Source organism: Podarcis pityusensis, assembly GCF_964106645.2.
Source record: "Podarcis pityusensis genome assembly, chromosome: 13".
Classification (NCBI taxonomy): domain Eukaryota; kingdom Metazoa; phylum Chordata; class Lepidosauria; order Squamata; family Lacertidae; genus Podarcis; species Podarcis pityusensis.
In genome coordinates, this window is record NC_138038.1 from 35555188 (window position 1) to 35574958 (window position 19771).

General features: G+C 46.9%; 1 protein-coding gene across 1 annotated transcript in view; it reads left to right on the forward strand.

Moving 5' to 3' along the window:
• Nucleotides 1-19530, forward strand: part of SLC17A7 (solute carrier family 17 member 7) — a 64890-nt gene extending 45360 nt beyond the window's left edge. The window contains exons 6-12 of the mRNA XM_080976195.1: nt 834-920; nt 1456-1598; nt 2621-2770; nt 4575-4707; nt 6510-6620; nt 9266-9393; nt 12560-19530. Coding sequence (XP_080832321.1) covers nt 834-920; nt 1456-1598; nt 2621-2770; nt 4575-4707; nt 6510-6620; nt 9266-9393; nt 12560-12919 — 1112 coding nt within the window. The 3' untranslated portion in view covers nt 12920-19530. The remainder of the gene's footprint in view (nt 1-833; nt 921-1455; nt 1599-2620; nt 2771-4574; nt 4708-6509; nt 6621-9265; nt 9394-12559) is intronic.
• Nucleotides 19531-19771: the final 241 nt, after the last annotated feature.

Genomic DNA, 19771 nt, shown 5'->3' on the forward strand with positions numbered 1-19771 from the left:
AAAACCATGGTTGCCCCCTTGAACCTGATGTCCTTTGGCTTCTGACTTGTTGAAACTTCTTAAACGGAAGCCTAGAAGACCTGTCCCAAAGTCTAGATCAAAACGCATCACATCCTGGTTTGGTTTTACATGTTGGAAGAGCTCTTGGTGAGTGACTCACTTTAGCAAAACTCACTAGTAAGTTGCTTTCACACGAGGACTGCTTCGCTTCTGAGGAATTGAAACAGTGGTTCCATACAGAGTTTAACATAAGGCCACGTTGTCTAGCAATTCCTAACTCCACAGCCTTCTGTAGTGTTTATTCAGAAGGAATAAATTCCCAGTTAGCAAAGGTCCCTCTCGACTTTCGCAGTTTGCCCCGTTGCAAATTCTGTCCCTCTTACTGTTCTTGCTTAGCAGGAAACAGCACTGCTGGTGGGTAACTGATGAATTGCCCCCGAATTGCCCCGTTATTTGACAGTTCCTGTTCCGCAAGGAGAGGGTGTTGAACACTGCTTTCCTCTTGTCCCCCCCCCCCTGTTTTTTCTTCCTTTTTCATAGCTATAACAAAGGATGGCAGCTAGTCATGGAACGGCGAGTGTGGGAGCAACCTCAGAGGGGTAGCGAGTGCTGCTGGGAGTCAGGCAGTAAAGGCTGGTGCTGTCAGGCAAATGGGGCACTGCCCCACCAAGCTCAGCTTGCCCTCAGCCAGACCCCACACCTGGCTGCCTTCTTACTTACAGCCAGCCGGTCACCCTGACTTCTGCCTGCCACTCCCAATGGGCACCAGTCCCCACTGGAGTTAGGAATCTCAGCTTGTATCCCTGGCTAACCTTTCCCCTCTGCCTTTACAGGCTCTTACGCAGGGGCTGTGGTGGCCATGCCTCTCGCGGGGATCCTAGTGCAGTATTCCGGGTGGAGCTCAGTATTCTACGTCTACGGTAAGCCAGCCAAGAGGCCATGCCAAGAAGAGTGGAAGAAATTTAGAGACTATTTAGCTAAATATTGTAACATACGATAAGTAGAAGTTACTTGAAAGGACCAAATGGGCCTAGGACTAGAGTGAATTGTAAAATATTATGGATTTGGATAATTATGAAAAGAGAAGAAGATTGTAAACGAAAGGTGTTAATTTGATTAGAAAGAGGATATTGGAAAGATGTTAAAAAGTGATTCAATGAAATTCGGTAAGGAGGGATTCGAGGAAGTCAATTAACAATGAAAACTAAATTAGGCCTTAAAGTATTAGGTATTTATATCTTTGTTTTTGTTGCTTTTTGTTTTAGTATTGTAATGTTTTTTTCTTTATTTGTGTGTCTTATTTGTTATAAATTTGGAAAATTAATTAAAAAATTTGGAGGGGGGAAACAGAGGCCAACTCTTTGGCTACCATTCCTTCTCGGTTGCCTAAACCTCGTTGCATCAGATTGTAGGTCCCTTCCCTCCAACCGCTTCTGCAATTCTGTTCCTTGGCAGGCAGCTTTGGTATCTTCTGGTATATGTTCTGGCTGATGGTTTCCTACGAGAGTCCTGCACAGCACCCAACCATCACCGAGGAAGAGAGGAAATACATAGAAGAAAGCATTGGAGAAAGTGCCAGTCTTATGAATCCCCTTCTGGTCAGTGCCTTGCATTGCTCTCTTGCCATTCATATGGCGCCATCAAGGTGCACGGAGCCTTAACAGAGTGTGGCGTAGTGGCTAGAGTCCCGGACTACGACACCGGGAATCCAGGGTTCGAATCCCCCCTTGGCTGCGAAGCCTGGTTACTGCCTCTCGGGCTAACCCACCTCACAGGGTTCTTGTGAGGATAATATGGGGAGGAGGGGAGATCCATGTGCACTACCTTGAGCTCATAGGATGAAGCGTTGAAAAATGAAAAGAAGAAAGAAGGCAGGAGGTCAAAAAGACAGGTCCCAAGCTACAGAGTTCCCTGGGAAGAGGGGTTGACTGCTAAACCACTCTGAGAATGGTACCTGTGTGAGGGGAATAGGGGTCTCCTAGAAACTCTCGGCACCCTTAACAAACTACAGTTCCCAGGATTCTTTGGGGGAAGCCTAATTGTTCAAAGTGGTAGAATACTGTTTCAAATGCCGAGTGCATATGGGGCCTAGTGGTGGTATCAGGCGAGTGTCCTGGGAGGCAGCTCCAAGCATACTGGGCTGCAGGGCAGGTTCATATGAGGAGGGGAAAGAGACATTTGGACAGGTGAGGGTGGTGAAGGTGGAGGAACAAAGAGCATGGGCAAGGATATGAGAGAGCAGAGAGAGAGAAACTGTGCACACATCATACATTTATAGCACAACTTCCCCCAAAGAATCCTGGGAACTGTAGTTTAAGGGTGCTGAGAGTTAGAGCTCTGTGAGCGGGAAACTACAGCTCCCAGGATTTGGGGAGCAGGGAAGCATATGCTTTAAATGTATAGTGGTGAGGCGGCAGGCGTTGAAGATCTCTCTGCAGTAGGGAAGCTCTCAGCAGCTTCATGGGGCACCATTTTTGAGGAGGCAAGTGGCCTCTGAAGTCCTGCGACAGCACTGTGGTGGGGATATGTGAGGATGTAGGCAACTCCATTAATGTTTTCATCTCTCTCTCTCTCTCTCTCTCTCTCTCTCTCTCTCTCTCTTCTCCCCACCTCTTGGCAGAAATTCAAAGCGCCCTGGCGCAAGTTCTTCACTTCCATGCCTGTCTACGCCATTATTGTGGCCAACTTCTGCCGGAGCTGGACCTTCTATTTGCTCTTAATTAGCCAGCCGGCCTATTTTGAAGAAGTCTTTGGCTTTGAAATCAGCAAGGTGAGAAAAATTGCCCTTGGTTTGAGGTGTGTGTGTGCCCGCGCTCTTGCACGTGACGGGGCAAGAAATTGGAGACTTTTCCATAAGTTCTCTTCGCTGTTTTTAATACTGAATTTGAAATTGTTCTAACCCAGTCATGGGACCTACCGGTGAAGAGTGGCAAATATTGCTGTCGTCATTAATTGATTAGCAGAGGGTGTTTCATTCTGTGCTGATAAGAGAAAGAAAAAATTCCCTTAGCCATGTGCCAATTGTTCTTCCATCGTATGCTGGGGCAAGGCCGAGCAGGAATGCACTCTGAGAGAAAACAGGTTCAAAAATCCAAAACAAAGACACACAGAGAGAGAAGGAACCAAGATGTTCTGTTTTTTTAATTCTATGGCTCTATGTGCAGTATAGACTTTTTATTTTTTTAAAAAAAGAAGAAAAATATAAAACTTCAGAAATTAGCAGGATCAAATTTCAGGATTCCAAAACGTACATCTACACAGCCACAGCGCATGGGCAGGGTGTGTGTGTGTGGTTGGAGTGGCAATGGCACCCTCCCACTGGCAATGGCACTTGTAAGGAGAGGATTGGGGTAACGTGAGGCTTCAGCAAGACCAGGGGCGCTTTGAATCGACATCGGCAGCCCTGCAGGCGCACTTGAGTGGCCACTACCAGCCCAGAGCTCCTCTGACCTCATCACACCTCGCCTTGTCTCCTCCCTCTCTTGGCAAACTCAGTTCCGTCACTCTGCATCCTCACCTGCCACCGCTGCTCCTGCCACAACTACTACTAGGAAGCAGACAGTGATGGAGAAGAGGACTACTGGAATTGGGTTTGAAGTCCTTTGACAGAATTATATACAGTCATACCTCATGTTAGATCCGCTTCATGTTATGTTCTTTCACATTACGTCCCACGGCGGCCTGGAAGTACCAGAACAGGTTACTTCCGGGTTTCGCCGCTCGCGCTCGCGCATGCGCAAAAGCACATCACACGCATGCGCAGAAGAGGCGAATTGCAACCCACATGTGTGCAAATGTGCCACTGCGGTTGTGCTCTTTTCATGTTGCGAACGGGCCTCCGGAACGGATCCCGTTCGCAACCAGAGGTACCACTGTAATGTTTTCAACATGGCTTTCCGTGGAGGGGCAGTTCTCCCCACCCCCACCAGGAACTATAATCCCAAGATTCCCAGCTTTCAGTTCTGTTTTTAAAGAGAGCACAGGTTATATCCAATGGGTGGCTGGCAACTAAATTTCACTCAGACTAGACCCATTGGAATTAACGGGCCTGACTTAGCCATGTTCATACATTTCAGTGGGTCTGCTTTGAGTAAAACATATTTAAACACCACCCAATGTTATCAGGCTAATTTCTCACCAAAAAAAGTGAGAAGAAAGGTACCTGCACGTTTTGTCTCGTACATCAGTTTTACACAACTTAAGAGTTGTCTTCACCTGAGCCCTACGTATTAGTCCACCCACTGAAATTCATGGTCATGGCAGTCTTACTTTCAGTGGGTCTACTCTGAGTAAGACTTCAGTTGGATAAAGCTCAAGTTTGCAGAACCTGCTACATGAGACAAAACGTATAGGCACTATTCTCATTTTGTGTGTGAGAAATAAGCCTTATCCCGCCCTTCCAGTGTGTGTTCTACTTGGACACACACACACACACACTGCCCTTCTCCCCACTTGAAAAATATCCTGCGGGTGCCCTTGGTCATAAACGTAATGTTCAAAAGAAAAAAGACCCCACACGACAGCTGGATTTTCTTAACTGTTTTTAAACATCCTTTTTGTCCCTTCCTGTGCAGGTGGGCATGCTCTCTGCTTTGCCTCACCTGGTCATGACGATCATCGTGCCCATTGGGGGCCAAATCGCCGACTACCTGCGGACGCGGAGGATCATGTCTACCACAAACGTCCGCAAGATGATGAACTGTGGGGGTGAGAGAGAAAGGCATTGTTGGAGAAAAGGCTCAGGGAGGAGGGTTAAGGCTTGGCTGAGAGATACCCGGACTCCAGTAAGGGGCCGGTGGCTGGCTTGGCAGTGGGAAAGGTTTCTAGAGAAAAGTGCCCAGGCCAGGAGTAGGGGACCTGCTGCCCTCCAGAACCTGCTGCTGGACTCCAACTCAAATCTGCCCACAACTAGCATGGCAAATATCCAGGGATGGTGGAAGTTGGAGCCCAGCAGCATCTAGGCAGTACTGAGAGTGCCACAATATTTGAAGCAAATGCATAAGAGACAGAATCCAGGAACATGCACAGGTTTTTGAGAATCTCTGTTTTCATTGAGATGTCTTTCTTTCTTTCGCAGGGACAGGCACACCTCAGTTTTTTAGCACTTGTGGATGCAAAATCCCTTAGAGGTTTCCGTGTCCTGCTTAGAATGCTTTTCTGGGGTTTCTAGTAGGCCTGGGTGATGGTGCCTTCATCCAGCAGTATATCGTGGGTGAAACTGCCGTCACTCCTGAGTCCCTTGGCCACCAGCGCCTGGTGCGCAGAGGAAGGGAAAAGCTACATTGGGAGCGGAGGCAGTTTAACCCCAGCACCTTGCGGGGCTGAGGACAAGGCAGCTTGTTCCTCCCTCTGCTTTTCAACATTGCAATGTATCACTCTATCACAATGTTTAGCTGGTGATACATCGCAGTGTTGAAAAGCTGATTATCTCCCAGCCCTAGTTTCCAGTAGGAGGGCATGAGAAATCACCACATACCGGTATTCCTGTCCTGTATCCCTGTCCTGTGGATTGCAGTTAGCAAGCTCTCCTCTTGCCAGTTCACTTTTCACAAAGTTGCAACCTCCCCTGACCCTCATTTATTCATGAATCAGTCTTATACCTAGTCCATATAACCCAGGACCGCACTGCTGACAAAGACCTTAATGCTAGCCTTCCCCAATTTGGCACATTCCGGGCGTGGTTGGACTACAACTCCCATCAGCCCATGGTCAAGGATGATGGGAAGTGTAGTCCAGCCCAGGTTGGGGGATCCTGCCTTATACGGAGAAAGGTCTTTCTCATCACTGCCTTTGATCTTTTCCGCTCAAAGCTGGCTTTTTATTCGTTAGCTCATTTGTTACATTTTCATCCTGCACCATCAGCGCATCTCAGCTTTCAGGACAGCTTAAGACGAAAATAAAATAAAGTTACACAATCAACCATAAGATCAAACAGAGTAAAACATCAGCTATAACACAATAGATTTTTTAAAAAGCAACCACACAGTGGATAAATAAAACACAAGCTTCCAGAGTGGCTTAAAAGGGTTTTTAACACCTGGGAGAGTGAATTGGTGTTGAAATGACACATGCATACCATGTGTTGCAGATGTTGGGGGATTGAGCTTAAGAACATCAGACTATCCCTTGTGGACCAGGCGAAAGGCCCTTCTAGTCCAGCACTCTGTTCTCACAGCGGCCAGCCAGATACCTGAGGGCAGCCGGCAAGGGGATCTGGGTGCAACAGCAATTTTTTCCACCTGCGCTTGCCAAAAACGGAGGCCTTCTGTATGCAGAGCATATGCTCTACGGCTCATTTGCAGCCCCCGCTAAGTTATGACACCCTTCCCCTTCCATTAGCAAAAAAAAAATATAGCAGCACGCACAGCCACATGTAAGTTTTATGTACACCCTGCTCTAGTTTCTTATCCAGCGCGATCACAGTCAGAAGTTGAAAATAGACACAGCTGTGCTTGTGTGCGGGAGCTGTGTGTCCACACTCACTTTCTCTGTTCTTCCTTCTTCGTCAGGTTTTGGCATGGAAGCCACACTCCTCTTAGTGGTTGGCTATTCCCACAGCAAAGGCGTAGCAATTTCTTTCCTCGTTCTGGCCGTGGGTTTCAGCGGTTTTGCTATTTCAGGTAAGCTCTTAGCACTGGCGGAGGAAGAGGAGTGCAGGGGGAGCACACCCTGGTGGGGTGCCATCGCGGCTGCCACCCGCCCACACTGGGCACCACGCCCCCACAGGCGTCGTGCCACGTCCCCAGGGCACGCATCACACCCCTGCGAGTGGCGCACCATGTCCCCAAGACGCGCGCCAGCCCCGCCCTGCCTGCTTTCCGTCCCCCTGTGCCAGAGCATGAAGCTCTGCCACTGCTTCTTAGGGAGCTGGGTTGACCTTCTGAGGAAGGTGAGACCCTCCAGTTGTTGCTGAACTACAACTTCCTACGTCCTCGGCCACTGGTCATGCTTGCTGGGACTGATGGGAACTGTAGTTCAGCCACAAAAGATTCCCCACACCTGTGTTAGGGCCATAGCTGTCAACATTTCCCCTTTTTTTAAAGGGAAATTCCCTTATTCCGAATAGGATTCTTCGCAAGAAAAGGGAAAAGTTGACAGCTATGGTTAGGGCATTGTGGCATTCCAAATTAAAGGCTTCCCCCCAACAAGTAGAGATCAGAGAGAAATTAAGTTTGTGCTCCTACCTAAGTTGTACTTTCTGAAACAACACACAAACCCAAACAGCCATTCTCTGAAGTGCGAAATTCTCTGAAGTTTGCAATGCACTTCTCTAACCAAGCAATGTGTGTAGAAGAACGCATACTGGGGTAAAGTGTGCATCAAAATGCATATATTTGTGAAAATAACACTATATCAGGGGACATTGGCCTGCAAAAATATGTATACAGTCGTACCTTGGAAGTCGAACAGCTTAATTCCTTAATTCTGTGTATCTGAAGAAGTGTGCATGCACACGAAAGCTTATACCAAGAACTAACTTAGTTGGTCTTTAAGGTGCTACAGGAAGGAATTTTTTTATTTCGACTATGGCAGACCAACACGGCTACCCATCTGTAGCTTAATTCCTGAATGTTTTGGCTCCCGAACATTGCAAACCCGGAAGTGACTGTTCCAGTTTGCGAACTATTTTTGGAAACCGAACATCCAGCGGAGCTTCCACAGCTTTTGATTGGCTGCAGGAGCTTCCTGCAGCCAATCAGAAGCTGCACTTTGGTTTTCAAACATTCTGGAAGTCGAACAGACTTCCAGAATGGATTCCGTTTGACTTTCAAGGTACAACTGTATTAGGCAAAACTGTATGCAAACATATATGTTAGAAGCAGGGCTTTTTTTCAGCCAGAGTTTGGCTCCGTCACCTCTCAGGTGGGTGCCACTGCCATTCTAAGAGAACAAGGGAGAAGTTCATGGTGAGCTTTGGCACCTCTTTTTCTAGAAAAATAGTACTAGTTAGAAGAAATTCACAGTAAAATGCTGATGAACTTTCATGAGGACTGTTTTGTTTTTGTTTTTTTAGCCGTCTGAAGAACCGAGTCTAAGATTGGTATTTAAAATTGGAAAAATAAACTGAGAGAACCTGAAATTGTAAGGTTCGCCCATCCTTGCCCACAACTCCCACACGGTGGGACGCCTGACATGGAGGCTTTCTGATACCCATATAGTCCAACCCTGTGAAGGGTTCATCCTCATTAGGTGCACCATTTTTTGCATGGCCTTTGAAGTCTAGTCCATGCCCCCTCTCTTTTGACCACACCCCTAACCCCCCTTGCCCTGTGCCCTCTGGGTGCTTTTGCCTGACCGGCATATGCATTGAGCTGTGATGTCCTCCATGTTTCTGACTGGCCTTAACCAGAAGTTGGGCATTTTCTGCCACTGCTCCCAAGCTGTGGAAGGAACACTCCTCCAGCAGAGATGTGGCAGGCATCTCTACTTTTGATTTTTGGGAAAACTTTTTTTTTTTAATGCCGACAGGGCTATGTGGGTGTTTACATTTTTGAATGAGTAGCCAGGTGTTGCAATCATTTTGATGATCGTTTTGTACTGCATTTAATGGGTTTTGAAAAATCTTTTTTAACCAGAGCACAGGATTGCCCCGTAAGAGGCAATAAGGGTGACACCTCTTTCAGGAGATCATGATTAGGAAAAACGCAAAAGGAGGGCAGAAAATCAAGGCAAGGGGCCCACGTGCTTATTCCTTTGAACTTTGTTTCTGTTTATGACTGCAGAAGTAAGAGATCTTTCAAGTATCTCATAGAAGCAACAGGGAACTACATGCGGACTCTCCAACTGCAATCTAATACCAAACAACTATGATCTTGCGTGAACTTACAGGGGCAGGGAATATCTGTTAGTAGTTCTAGCAGTAAACTGTAACATTTTAGCACATTTGGGTGCTTCCAGACAACCTGATAAGTTTACAGAGAGAGTAGATGACATTCGTTATTTAATCAGCATTCGTTCTGATTTGTTTGTGGGGAGGTTAGATGATAGTCCTCAAAACAAGTGTCATCCCACTTTTTCCAGGGTGTATATTCTGTCATTTCCTTTATTGCAAAAAGTCTGATCATTTTAGGGAAGCAGGTTTGTTCAGGACTTCCCAATCATTGCGCTACCCGGATTGGCCAGTATGTACCGTAATTGCATACCACTTAAAAATATTGATAATCTGGAAGCAGCCTCACAGTTAGAGGCAATCTGTGGCGTACGTTAGCTCCAAAGGTAGAGGAGAAACTGATGTAAATTCTATAACTCGCCTCCTCGCTTCCAGGATTTAACGTCAATCACTTGGACATTGCCCCCCGATATGCCAGCATCCTCATGGGGATCTCCAATGGCGTGGGAACTCTGTCAGGGATGGTGTGTCCACTCATCGTTGGAGCTATGACCAAACACAAGGTAGGAATCAAAGCTCCTGAAAGCAGGGGGGTTGCTTGTCCTGAGAACTTCCTGTCCCCATAATTTCTAACCTTCTGATTTGGTTCTCCAGGTGCCGTTTATGTAGCCAAAATGGCAACAGCCACACACGGAGGAGGTCTGAGCATGCTGCCTAACAATATGCTCTCTTCCTGATGGTTGAGAGCAGTTGGGTGGGGAGGCTGAAAAACAGATGGGGGGCAATGGAATGGAGCAGCTAGAAAAGGAGGACAGAGGAAGAAATACGTTGTTGTTGTTGTTTCATTTCATTTCCCTCACGTGGGGGTTAAGTTTCTGGGAGCCGTGCGTACATGAAATCATGTATAGTGAGAACACCATCTAGAAAGCTTGCAAACACTCTCTAAAACCTCTGGAAACTCTTGAAAAGCCCTTTAAAAAACTGCTTACCAGACTCCCTCCCAGTGCTTTTTTCTGGGGGGACGCAGAGGTACGCATAACCCTAAACATTTTGTGAATCTAAGTTTGGCCTCATTGAGGGGCAGTATTTCAATATGTGTAGGAAAATGAGAGTACCTCTAAACATTTTTTGGGGGGGGGGAGCACTGCTTCCTCCAAGCCTCCTTTCTCAAACTCCAATTCTCCACAGGTTTCAAAGGTTGGTGCAATGGCTCCAGGGATTGCTAGCTGCTCTTTTTGCCATTTCTGTGCTCTTCTCGGGCCATTGTTGCCCCCCTTTTTTTTTTGCACCACTTCCGGGTTTGAATCGAATTATTTATTTATTTCGCAGCGCCACACATGTACATGGTGGCATGCGAGTTGGTCGCACACAAGTGGGGAGTTTCCTGTACTACTAACGCTTCGCCAGCACATCCCAGGGCAGGGTGCAATGTTAACATTTAGAATTACAAATGCTTAAAATGTTACATGAATACCATGGATATACCGTTGACATGTTAGGTATGTTAACGTTGCTTCTGAACATGAATGTTTCACTTAGCTATCATGACTCTTTCTCCTTCTCAGAAGCTTTGTTAGCATTCCCCCCAGTACTATGTTACATTTTTAGACTGTTATTTCCATATGCAGTGATTCTTGACTGGATTTTCCTTCCTCAGGTTTCTCATTTATTGCGGTCAATGTCCTCTTTGACCTATAGAGCAGCACCATTACCAGTGCAAACCCCTCGGTCCTTCCTGTATATTTTATATCTGGGGATAATTGTATCCCATTGATTATCCCTGCCCTACCAGATTTCTGATATTCCCACAGTATCTGTGTTCTTGTCTAATAGCAGACACTCTAAACTCACACTTTGGTTGTTGTTTTTTTAATAAAAAAAATGTGTATTGAGAACATTTTTACCCTGCCTTTCTGCCACACGCAATATGAGGCACTTAAGAAAATCAATGGAATATATAAACGGGGGTTGGGCGGGGGAGGGAGAAAGATGAAGCGGGGTGGAAGCACCAGCAGATAACACCAATTAAATTGTAAGAGAGAATAAGCAAAGAGAAAAAAGGCAAAGAGTGCAAAACTCAGAATTTGGGCATCTTCTGGGCCCAGGACCAAAGGAAAAACAACAACACCAAAAATCACATTAGCCAGCAAGGTGGGCAACAAAAGGATTGCCTGGTCAAGCAACAATGAAGAGAAGGTCCTATCACTGTGGATCATGGAAATGATCCATAATGAATTGAAAAAAATGTACTCCCCCCCAAAAAAATCCCAGAGTCCTTTCTGTTGGAGGATAATTCAGACTGAAATTCCCAGGTGTCAAAAAAGGTTATTTATGTATGCCACTACTGTGGCCCATGTTTTGTTAGCCCAAAAATGGAAAATGAGCGAGGTCCCAACTAAAGAAGAATGGCAACTTAAGCTGACGGAATATGCGCAGCTTGCAAACTTAACCTATAGAATAAGAGAACAAGGAGAACATACGTTTAGAGAAGATTGGAAAATGTTTATTGAATATATGGGAAACAACTGTGTACAGCTGAAAACGCTGGCAACATTGATAAATTCAACAGTGTAAATAAGTTTTGATGGGTGTAATAATGGAATACTGTCTTTGTAAAATATAGTCTTTGTAAAATACACAGGGATTTATGATATGTAAAATGAACCATGGAAAGAGAAGAAGGGATATCTTAAGGATGTAAAAATGAGTTCTTTAAATTGTAAAACAGAAAATTTAAGTATGAGAGAAGATCCTATCACATGTCTCTGTTAAATGGGCCTAGTCCATTAGGGCAAATGAGGCACTATGGTCAATGGTGTAAAACCGGGACGCATGTTTTCTGAACTGCACTCCTGTGTGAGTCACATGATCAACATGAGAGCACAGCACCTAAAAACGTGCCTTTTGGGCCACTGCAATCTTGCAAGTTTTGGGGTGCTGTACTCTCACGTCCCTAGGGATGCGGGTGGCGCTGTGGGTAAAACCTCAGCGCCTAGGACTTGCCAATCGCATGGTCGGCGGTTCGAATCCCCGCGGCAGGGTGAGCTCCCGTCATTCGGTCCCAGCTCCTGCCCACCTAGCAGTTCGAAAGCACAATTAAGTGCAAGTAGATAAATAGGTACCGCTTTCTAGCGGGAAGGTAAACGGCGTTCCATGTGCTGCTCTGGTGCCGGTTCGCCGGAGCAGCTTCGTCACGCTGGCCATGTGACCTGGAAGTGTCTGCGGACAGCGCTGGCTCCCGGCCTCTAGAGTGAGATGAGCGCACAACCCTAGATTCTGTCAAGACTGGCCCGTATGGGCAGGGGTACCTTTACCTTTACCTTACTCTCACCAAAACAAGATGTCCTGGACAGTTGACGGATACCTGCCATGGACCCTCTGAGGGGCCTATATGGACTCCCTGGGGTCCGAGGACCAATCAATAAGAACCACTGGAATAAATGAATGAAGTACAGTGGTACCTCAGGTTAAGTACTTAATTTGTTCCAGAGGTCCGTTCTTAACCTGAAACTGTTCTTAACCTGAAGCACCACTTTAGCTAATGGGGCCTCCTGCTGCCGCTGTGCCGCCGCTGCACGATTTCTGTTCTCAACCTGAAGAAAAGTTCTTAACCTGAAGCACTATTTCTGGGTTAGTGGAGTCTGTAACCTGAAGCGTATGTAACCTGAGGTACCACTGTACTTTCTTCGGTTATCCACACTGACCTCTTCCCTCTTTCATTCCCCACAGACACGGGAGGAGTGGCAATACGTCTTCCTCATCGCCTCTCTAGTGCATTATGGGGGTGTCATTTTCTATGGGATTTTCGCCTCCGGCGAGAAGCAGCCCTGGGCCGAGCCGGAAGAGATCAACGAGGAGAAGTGCGGCTTCATCAACGAGGACGAACTGGCCGACGAGGAGGACGAAGCGGCCCGCATGGCCGCAGGAGGGGGCGGGGGAGGAGGAGGCGGGGGCTACGGCGCTACCAAGAGCACCAGTTTTGCCAATGGAGGCTGGACGGCTGACTGGGACAAGAAGGAAGAATATGTCCAGGAGCCTGGCAAAGATTCGTATATGTACGGCACGCCAGGAGAGCGGGACTTGTCGTAGAGATGCCCCATCCCTCCTTCCGCGTGGGGTGCTGGGGCCTTGGTTCAGTCCTCTGGAGTGAGGGGGGAAAGGCCTGTGTTTAGGTTGCTTCTCCCCCTCCCCTTTCACTTTACCGTCCTTTCCCTCCCACCCCTCAGTTCTGGTACAACCGTCCAGACCCACTGAAAACTGCCTCCCTCTTCAGCCTCATACGCCTTGGTAAAAAAAACACCCAAGGGCACCCACACACCCCAAACCGCCCTCCTTCCTTTTCCACAGGTTCCCGTGTGTTGTCATGACAGCCGCCATGCCTCACACATACCCAACGCCACCTACTCTGACCCCTCCAGTTGTGGTACCTCCCCCTACCCTCAGGATATGGGGGCAAGGGGTGGGTGGAGTTAAGTTACACCCACACGCCCCTTGAGCCCTACTAAAGACCTTTGGACACAGCGCAATAGCACTGATTTATGACCTATGGCCTCTGGGTTACCCAGGTGGAGGGAGCCGTAGGTCTGTGGCAGAAAATGTGCTTCGCATACATCAAGTTCTAGGTTTGATTCCCAGTCTCTTCTCACCGAAGGATGTCAAGGAGTGGCTCTGGGAAAGATGGCTGGCTGAGCCTTGGAAGGCCTCTGCCAGCTAGAGTAGACAGTACTGGCCTAGAGGGGCCAATGGTCTGGCTCCATGTGAAGCAGGCGCCTCTGTTCAGCATCCCCCACCCCCGGGATGGAGCTGTGTTTGGTCACCTCGCCCCACTCTGCCACTCACTGCTTCAGCACCTTAGACCAGCCTGTCGCTAACCTGGTGCCAACCAGGTGTTTTGGACTACATCTCCCATCAGCCCACAGCCAGCCTGGCTATTGTGGCCGGGGTTGATGGGAGTTGTAGCGCACAACGCCTGCAAGGCACCAGGTTGACGAAGCCTGCCTTAGACTATGCCTCAGGCCCCTCTCTCCTTCTTAGGAACAAATCAAATATTTTCCCCTTCCTGTGAATGTATCTGGGGAGCTTTAATTTGTGAGGGGCAGAGCATCTTATGCCTTCAGCATTCATGCGCCAAAAATGACCCTGCACTGAGGAGGGGGCGGGGAGCAGTTCACCTTGACCCTAAGGCAGACCCCTTGCTCCTACGCTGAGAACCAGTCAAGCCATGCTTCTTCTGTGGCACAAATCCAGCCTCTCCGTTAAAAATGCCCACAGGCCATCATTTCTAAATACTCCACTTGCTTGTCACTGTAAATGTGTGTTTTTCCCACCCCCACCCCCCAAGCCACAAAATGCTTTCAGTGCTACACTGGTTGACGTTTTCTCAATGGACAAGTGAAAATCTGCATAGTGGTTTCGAGTGACACCACCTCCCCGCTCCCAAATACTTATGGATGGTAGTTTCCAGAGCCCCCCCCCCCTTTACTCGCTCCAAAAATAACTCTAGGCATGTGTTCACACAGTGTTGTTATAGCGCTTTCAGGCTTACAGTGCTTCAAAATTATTTGAAACCTACATTTAAAAAAAAAACCTAAAAAAATAATAATCCAAGCTTTGTCACCAAAGACCTCAGTGGGGGGGCAAAGGGTGGCTATGCTCCCTTCAAATGTTGTTGGACTCCAACTCCCATCAGCCCCAGCCAGCATGGCCAATGGTCAGGGTGAATGGAAGTTGTAGTCCAGTAACAATGGGAGGGCCACAGGTTCCCCCCCCCGCTCTAGATTCTTAACTAGAACATGATAAAGGTTCACACTATGCTTAAAACAGTATATATTAAGAGTGTTTCAAGTGCAGTTTTGAGTGGCTGTGAAACATTATGAAACTGGCCACATCTACATTACAAATTTAAAGCAGCTTAGTGGTATTGTGTTTTACCTCTTTTGGTTTCTGTCAAAGGACCCTGGGGGTTGTTGGTGCCTGAGGGTGCTGATCTGATTATTTTACTTAGCTAGGTCATAGATCTCTATCCCGCTTTTTAGGATACTCTCCTTACAAAGCTGATTATTATTATGAATTGTCTTTTCACCCCTTTTTTACTCCCAGAAGGTGATTGCATCCTTTTGTCCTCACAACCATCCCGTGAGCTAGGCTAAACTTATAGAGAATGACTAGCTCAAGTTCAGCCGGTAGTTGAATGAAGAATTTGAACCCAGGTCTCCCTGGGCAAATTTCAAAATTCCAGCCATTATACCACACTGAACCATCATAAAATCAGCAATTCCCAGAGATCTTTGCTTAGAGGGCACAGGGACTGATTTAAATGTGTAGTACAGACATACTGTGTAAGCGCAAATTAGTTATCTGTGTTGTAAGCATCACAAGCTATTTACAGTGCAATTGTATGCATGTTTACTCGGAAGCAAGCATCGCTGAGTTCAATGGGACATACCCCCATTGCAGCTGCAAGGTGCTTTAACTGCCTTAGTGTGAACACAATGTAGGGTTTTTGCACCATGACAGGAGCCAGCATTACCCAGTGGACACTAGAATGTTCCGTTAGGATGACCACGCCCAACCTGGTGCCCTGTCAGATGTTTCAGACTACAACTCCCATCAGCCCCAGCTAGCACGGCTCCCTGGCTGGAGCTGATGGGAGTTGTAGTCCGAAATATCTTACAGGGCACCAGGTTGGGGAAATACTGCTTTAGGGTCTGAGAGGTTTTGAGAGTTTCAACTTAAAATGGCCCTCAACAATTCAGACGCATACAAAAGGACAGCATCCTAGCTCAGAGGATTGTTGGAAGGATGGGCCAAAGAAGATTGTAAAGCACTCTGTTAGGAAATGATTCCTAACGGTGTCAGCAAATGCTGGGGTTGGCGGAGCTGTTGGTTTCTGGTCACCCCAAAACACACCTGCAGCTTTTGCATCGGAAACCGACTTGCTTGAGTTCATTGGAGTGCAAGTCGTTTGCCATGTTCCAGAGGCACCTCCGATAATCCCACAGCTGCTTGCGGCAGTTGATCCAGTCTCACAAAAGCCGGTTCCCAGAATAGCAGGGGGCTGGCAGCGTCCAGGCCCCATGCTAGGGAAAGGCTCTCTTCCCCCCCCCCCACCCCATAAGTTCTTCCCCCCTCAGCCCCCTCTGCCCCAAAGTTCCCTCTGTGGGTTGGTTGGTCTGTCTGGCGTTTGCTCTGTACGTGTAACCTCCCTCCCTGGATAACCCCCAAACAGTTGGAATAAATACCCTGTTCTTGTGTAAATATATAAATATAAATATTATATACGAAACCAAAAATGGATTTGGAAAGGAGCGTGCTTGTGTGCGTGGCGCTGGGGGACTGAACTACCGCTGCCTGACTATCCTTCACCCAGAAATTTCTCCATATATCCACTCTCTATTCAATTATGATCAGTTTGGACCTCTGTCATATAACGCCAGTCACAGTTTCTGCATGCACATCATACATTTAAAGAGGTTTGTTAAGGGTGCTGAGAGTCACGAAGAGACCCCTATTCATAGCTGTCAATGTTTCCCTTTTTTTAAGGGAGATGCCCTTATTCCAAATAGGATTCCTCGCAGGAAAAGTTGACAGCTATGCCCCTATTCCCTTCAGAGAGCTACAATTTCTAGAGTGGTTGGACAATCCCTTTCCCAAACTCTGGGAACTGTAGCTCTGTGGGGGGAGTAGGGGCCTTCTAACAATTCTCAGCACCCTTAAACTACAGCTCCCAGAATTCTTTTGGGGATTTAAAGTAGTATCGCAACGCTTTGAAAGTGGATGCGACTTTTGAGGGGAATATGGCATAAGTCAAGCATGAAAGGAGAAGGGGGAAAGAAATGGCAGGAGATGAGTAAAAATTCTTTCAGGGTTGTGTGTATAACAGAGGGGAGAGAATATATATATATATATATATATATATATATATATATATATCCCACCACCTCCAGTTAGAACCTTTGAGCAAATGGAAAGGTTGAGTCATGATACTTTCCAAGCCAACGTCTGTACGTAGCTTTAAGAAAGTTTAACTACAGAAGTCACATCTCCTTACCACAAGAAAGTCACTGTGGCTAAGAATGTGGCCTATTCAAAAAATGCATTAGATATTAATAGAAAACAATTGCCAGTAATTGCCACCTGATTAGGAAAAACTGCCTTCCCTCCGCCACCATTTTGTTACTGGCTCTGGCCCAACACTGCTATTTTGTGACTGGGGGGCCTCAGTAATTTTCAGCCCTCTCAAGTGGGCCCCGAAGCAGAAAATTTGAGGACCCCTGTTTACAAAATGCTTATTCTACCTTTTGGGCAGCATTTTGACATGGGCAGTGACATAACAGGAAATGGGGATGGGTAAATCTGTCAGTTTCTCTCAAGTTTCTCATTTTTCCAGTCTCAGGTTCACTTCTCTATGGTTCTCCATACGTTAGACTTTTTTATTTTTAATGTCAGATTTCTGCTGGCACACACATTTTTATATGCACTTTTGCCTAATATACACATTTTTGCAATGCAATGTTCTCTTGTCTAAAGCCTTCTGTGTGGTATTTTCACAGATATATACATTTTTAATGCATTCTTTCCCCTAGTATATGTACACATTAGTACACATTTAGTACACATTACTTGGCTTGAGAACTGCTTTGCAAAATTCAGAGAAATGCAAATATTGTAGGATGGCTGCGTTTTAGTTTGCATATTGTTTCGAAAAGTGAAGATTAGGTAAGTGTCCCTTTAGTTCCAAACTGAATCAGATCCCACCCCCCACATCCATATCAGGGAAGGGATCCTATCACATCATAGCTCAGCATACATACATTCTAGTCCATCCACACACAAGGAGCTCATCCCTAAAAGACAATCCTACTGAATGTACAGAGGCTGTCCCCAGGACTGGAATCCCTGAGCTAGGGGCACGGAAACAGAGTCTGAACAATATTAATTTCCTCTGTTTCTCAGGGTCAGGCTGAAGATGCCACTGCCATCCATCCACGAGAGGAAGGCTTGTAGGGTGGGGGTGGGGAAACCCCACAAAGTCTGCAGAAGTACTGAGCTTTTTCTAAGGAAGCAGCTTTTAAGCGGGAGAGGGGAGAACTCTTGAAACACCCTAACAAGAGCTGAGCATGCTCTGTGGCTATGGAATTCAGGCTGTTGGGAAGGCAGAGTGGCAATGGAACGGAGTATCCGGCACAGGGGCAGTCTGCTCCGCCGCTTCTTCTCGCTGCCCCCACTTGTAGAACTACAGGGCACAGCTGCAGACAACACAGAGCTGGGATAGATAGTTGGACCCCAAGCACCCATCAGCTCCAGCCAGCATGGCCAACGGTCCGGGATGGAGTCCAATACCATCTGCAGGGATGATAGAGCCAGCTTGGTGTAGTGGTTAAGAGTGGTAGACTCGTAATCTGGTGAACCGGGTTCGATTCCCCGCTCCTCCACATGCAGCTGCTGGGTGACCTTGGGCCAGTCACACTTCTTGAAGTCTCTCAGCCCCACTCACCTCACAGAGTGTTTGTTGTGGAGGAGGAAGGGAAAGGAGAATGTTAGCCGCTTTGAGACTCCTTTGGGTAGTGATAAAGCGGGATATCAAATCCAAACTCTTCTTCTTCTTCAGGGTCACAGGTTCCCATCCTCGTAATCTAAAGAAGCAAGAGATGGGCCAGTATTCAGGCTCCTCAAGGTAAGGTTGCTGATTCCGGAACCAGCAGGCCCAGCAACTGTTCCTTTACAAGCCATTTGATATCAAGCTGTGCTTTGCTTTGCTTACGGATTTATTTATTTTTTACATATCAACCACCCCTCTGTTAAAGGGGTAGGAGCAAGTCAGGTTGCTTCCCGCCCCGCCCTGCCTGTTGGCAACTTTATCTGTAGGCGGGAGGGGACAGCTAGGTTGGCACGTGTCTGGCCAGCTGCAGTCGGATTAAACCAGGAATAGACAGTTGGCTCAGGGATTATTAGGCGGAGGAGAGGGGCAGGGTGGGAGCCGAGGGAGAGGTTCAGGCAGGGCAGATCAGAGATGCAAAAGGAACTGGAGGGGAGATAAACTAGCCGGTGTCGTGTCCTTTCAGCCCAGCTTCAGGTTGGCCGCTGGGAAACTGCATCGTTTCAGGGTCACTTAGGTTCCTGCTGTGCTGGTGCTTGCTCAGGTATTCACAGCTGCAAAACCCTGCAGTGTGTACTCCTGGGAGCACAGAGGGGAGAGTACACAGAGTCGATTCACCAGGGATCTCCGGGATAGTGGGAGAGAATCTTGTCCCAGAATGAATCTCATTGAGTAGGTCTTGAGGTTGTGGGAAGGATAAAGGAGTCAATTTCAGGTTCTCTCTGTTTCTTAGTTTAGCTGTCTCCACACTTCAAAATCAGTTTTTCAAGCCCTCACGAAAATTCACCACTGTTTTAGCATGCAGTTTTGCAAAGCAGTTTCCCCCTGGAGTAATGCATTTGATTTTCTTTAACAGGCTTTAGTCTAGTCTGTGCAGTTCTGTGCATGTTACTTTACTGGAGAGCTGGCTGGCAAAATTCAGAGTAATGCAAATTTGGAAAGATGGCTGTCTTTCAGTTTGCATATTGTTTTCAGAAAGTGCGGATTAAGTTGGTTCGCCTTTAAACATGGACTGAATCAAATTTATCCTCCAAACCTACTTTACATGAACTGAGTTCTATCTCTTCAAGAATGTCATGAAAAATTATATTCCGTCATCACACATCTCTATTATTATTACTTCATATTTATGAAGCGCCTTATTCAAACATGTCTAGAGGTGGTGTACAATATAAAGTAGCACACATCGGGTAGAAAATCCACATACAAATTGAAAGTTCAATGCACAATAAAACAATCAAATCTGGTGAACACATCAAGAAAATATACCTCAATCCACAAAGCGTGTTCTCTCACAGCCATGAGCACGATTATTCCAAAATAATTTAAAGAATGAAATCATC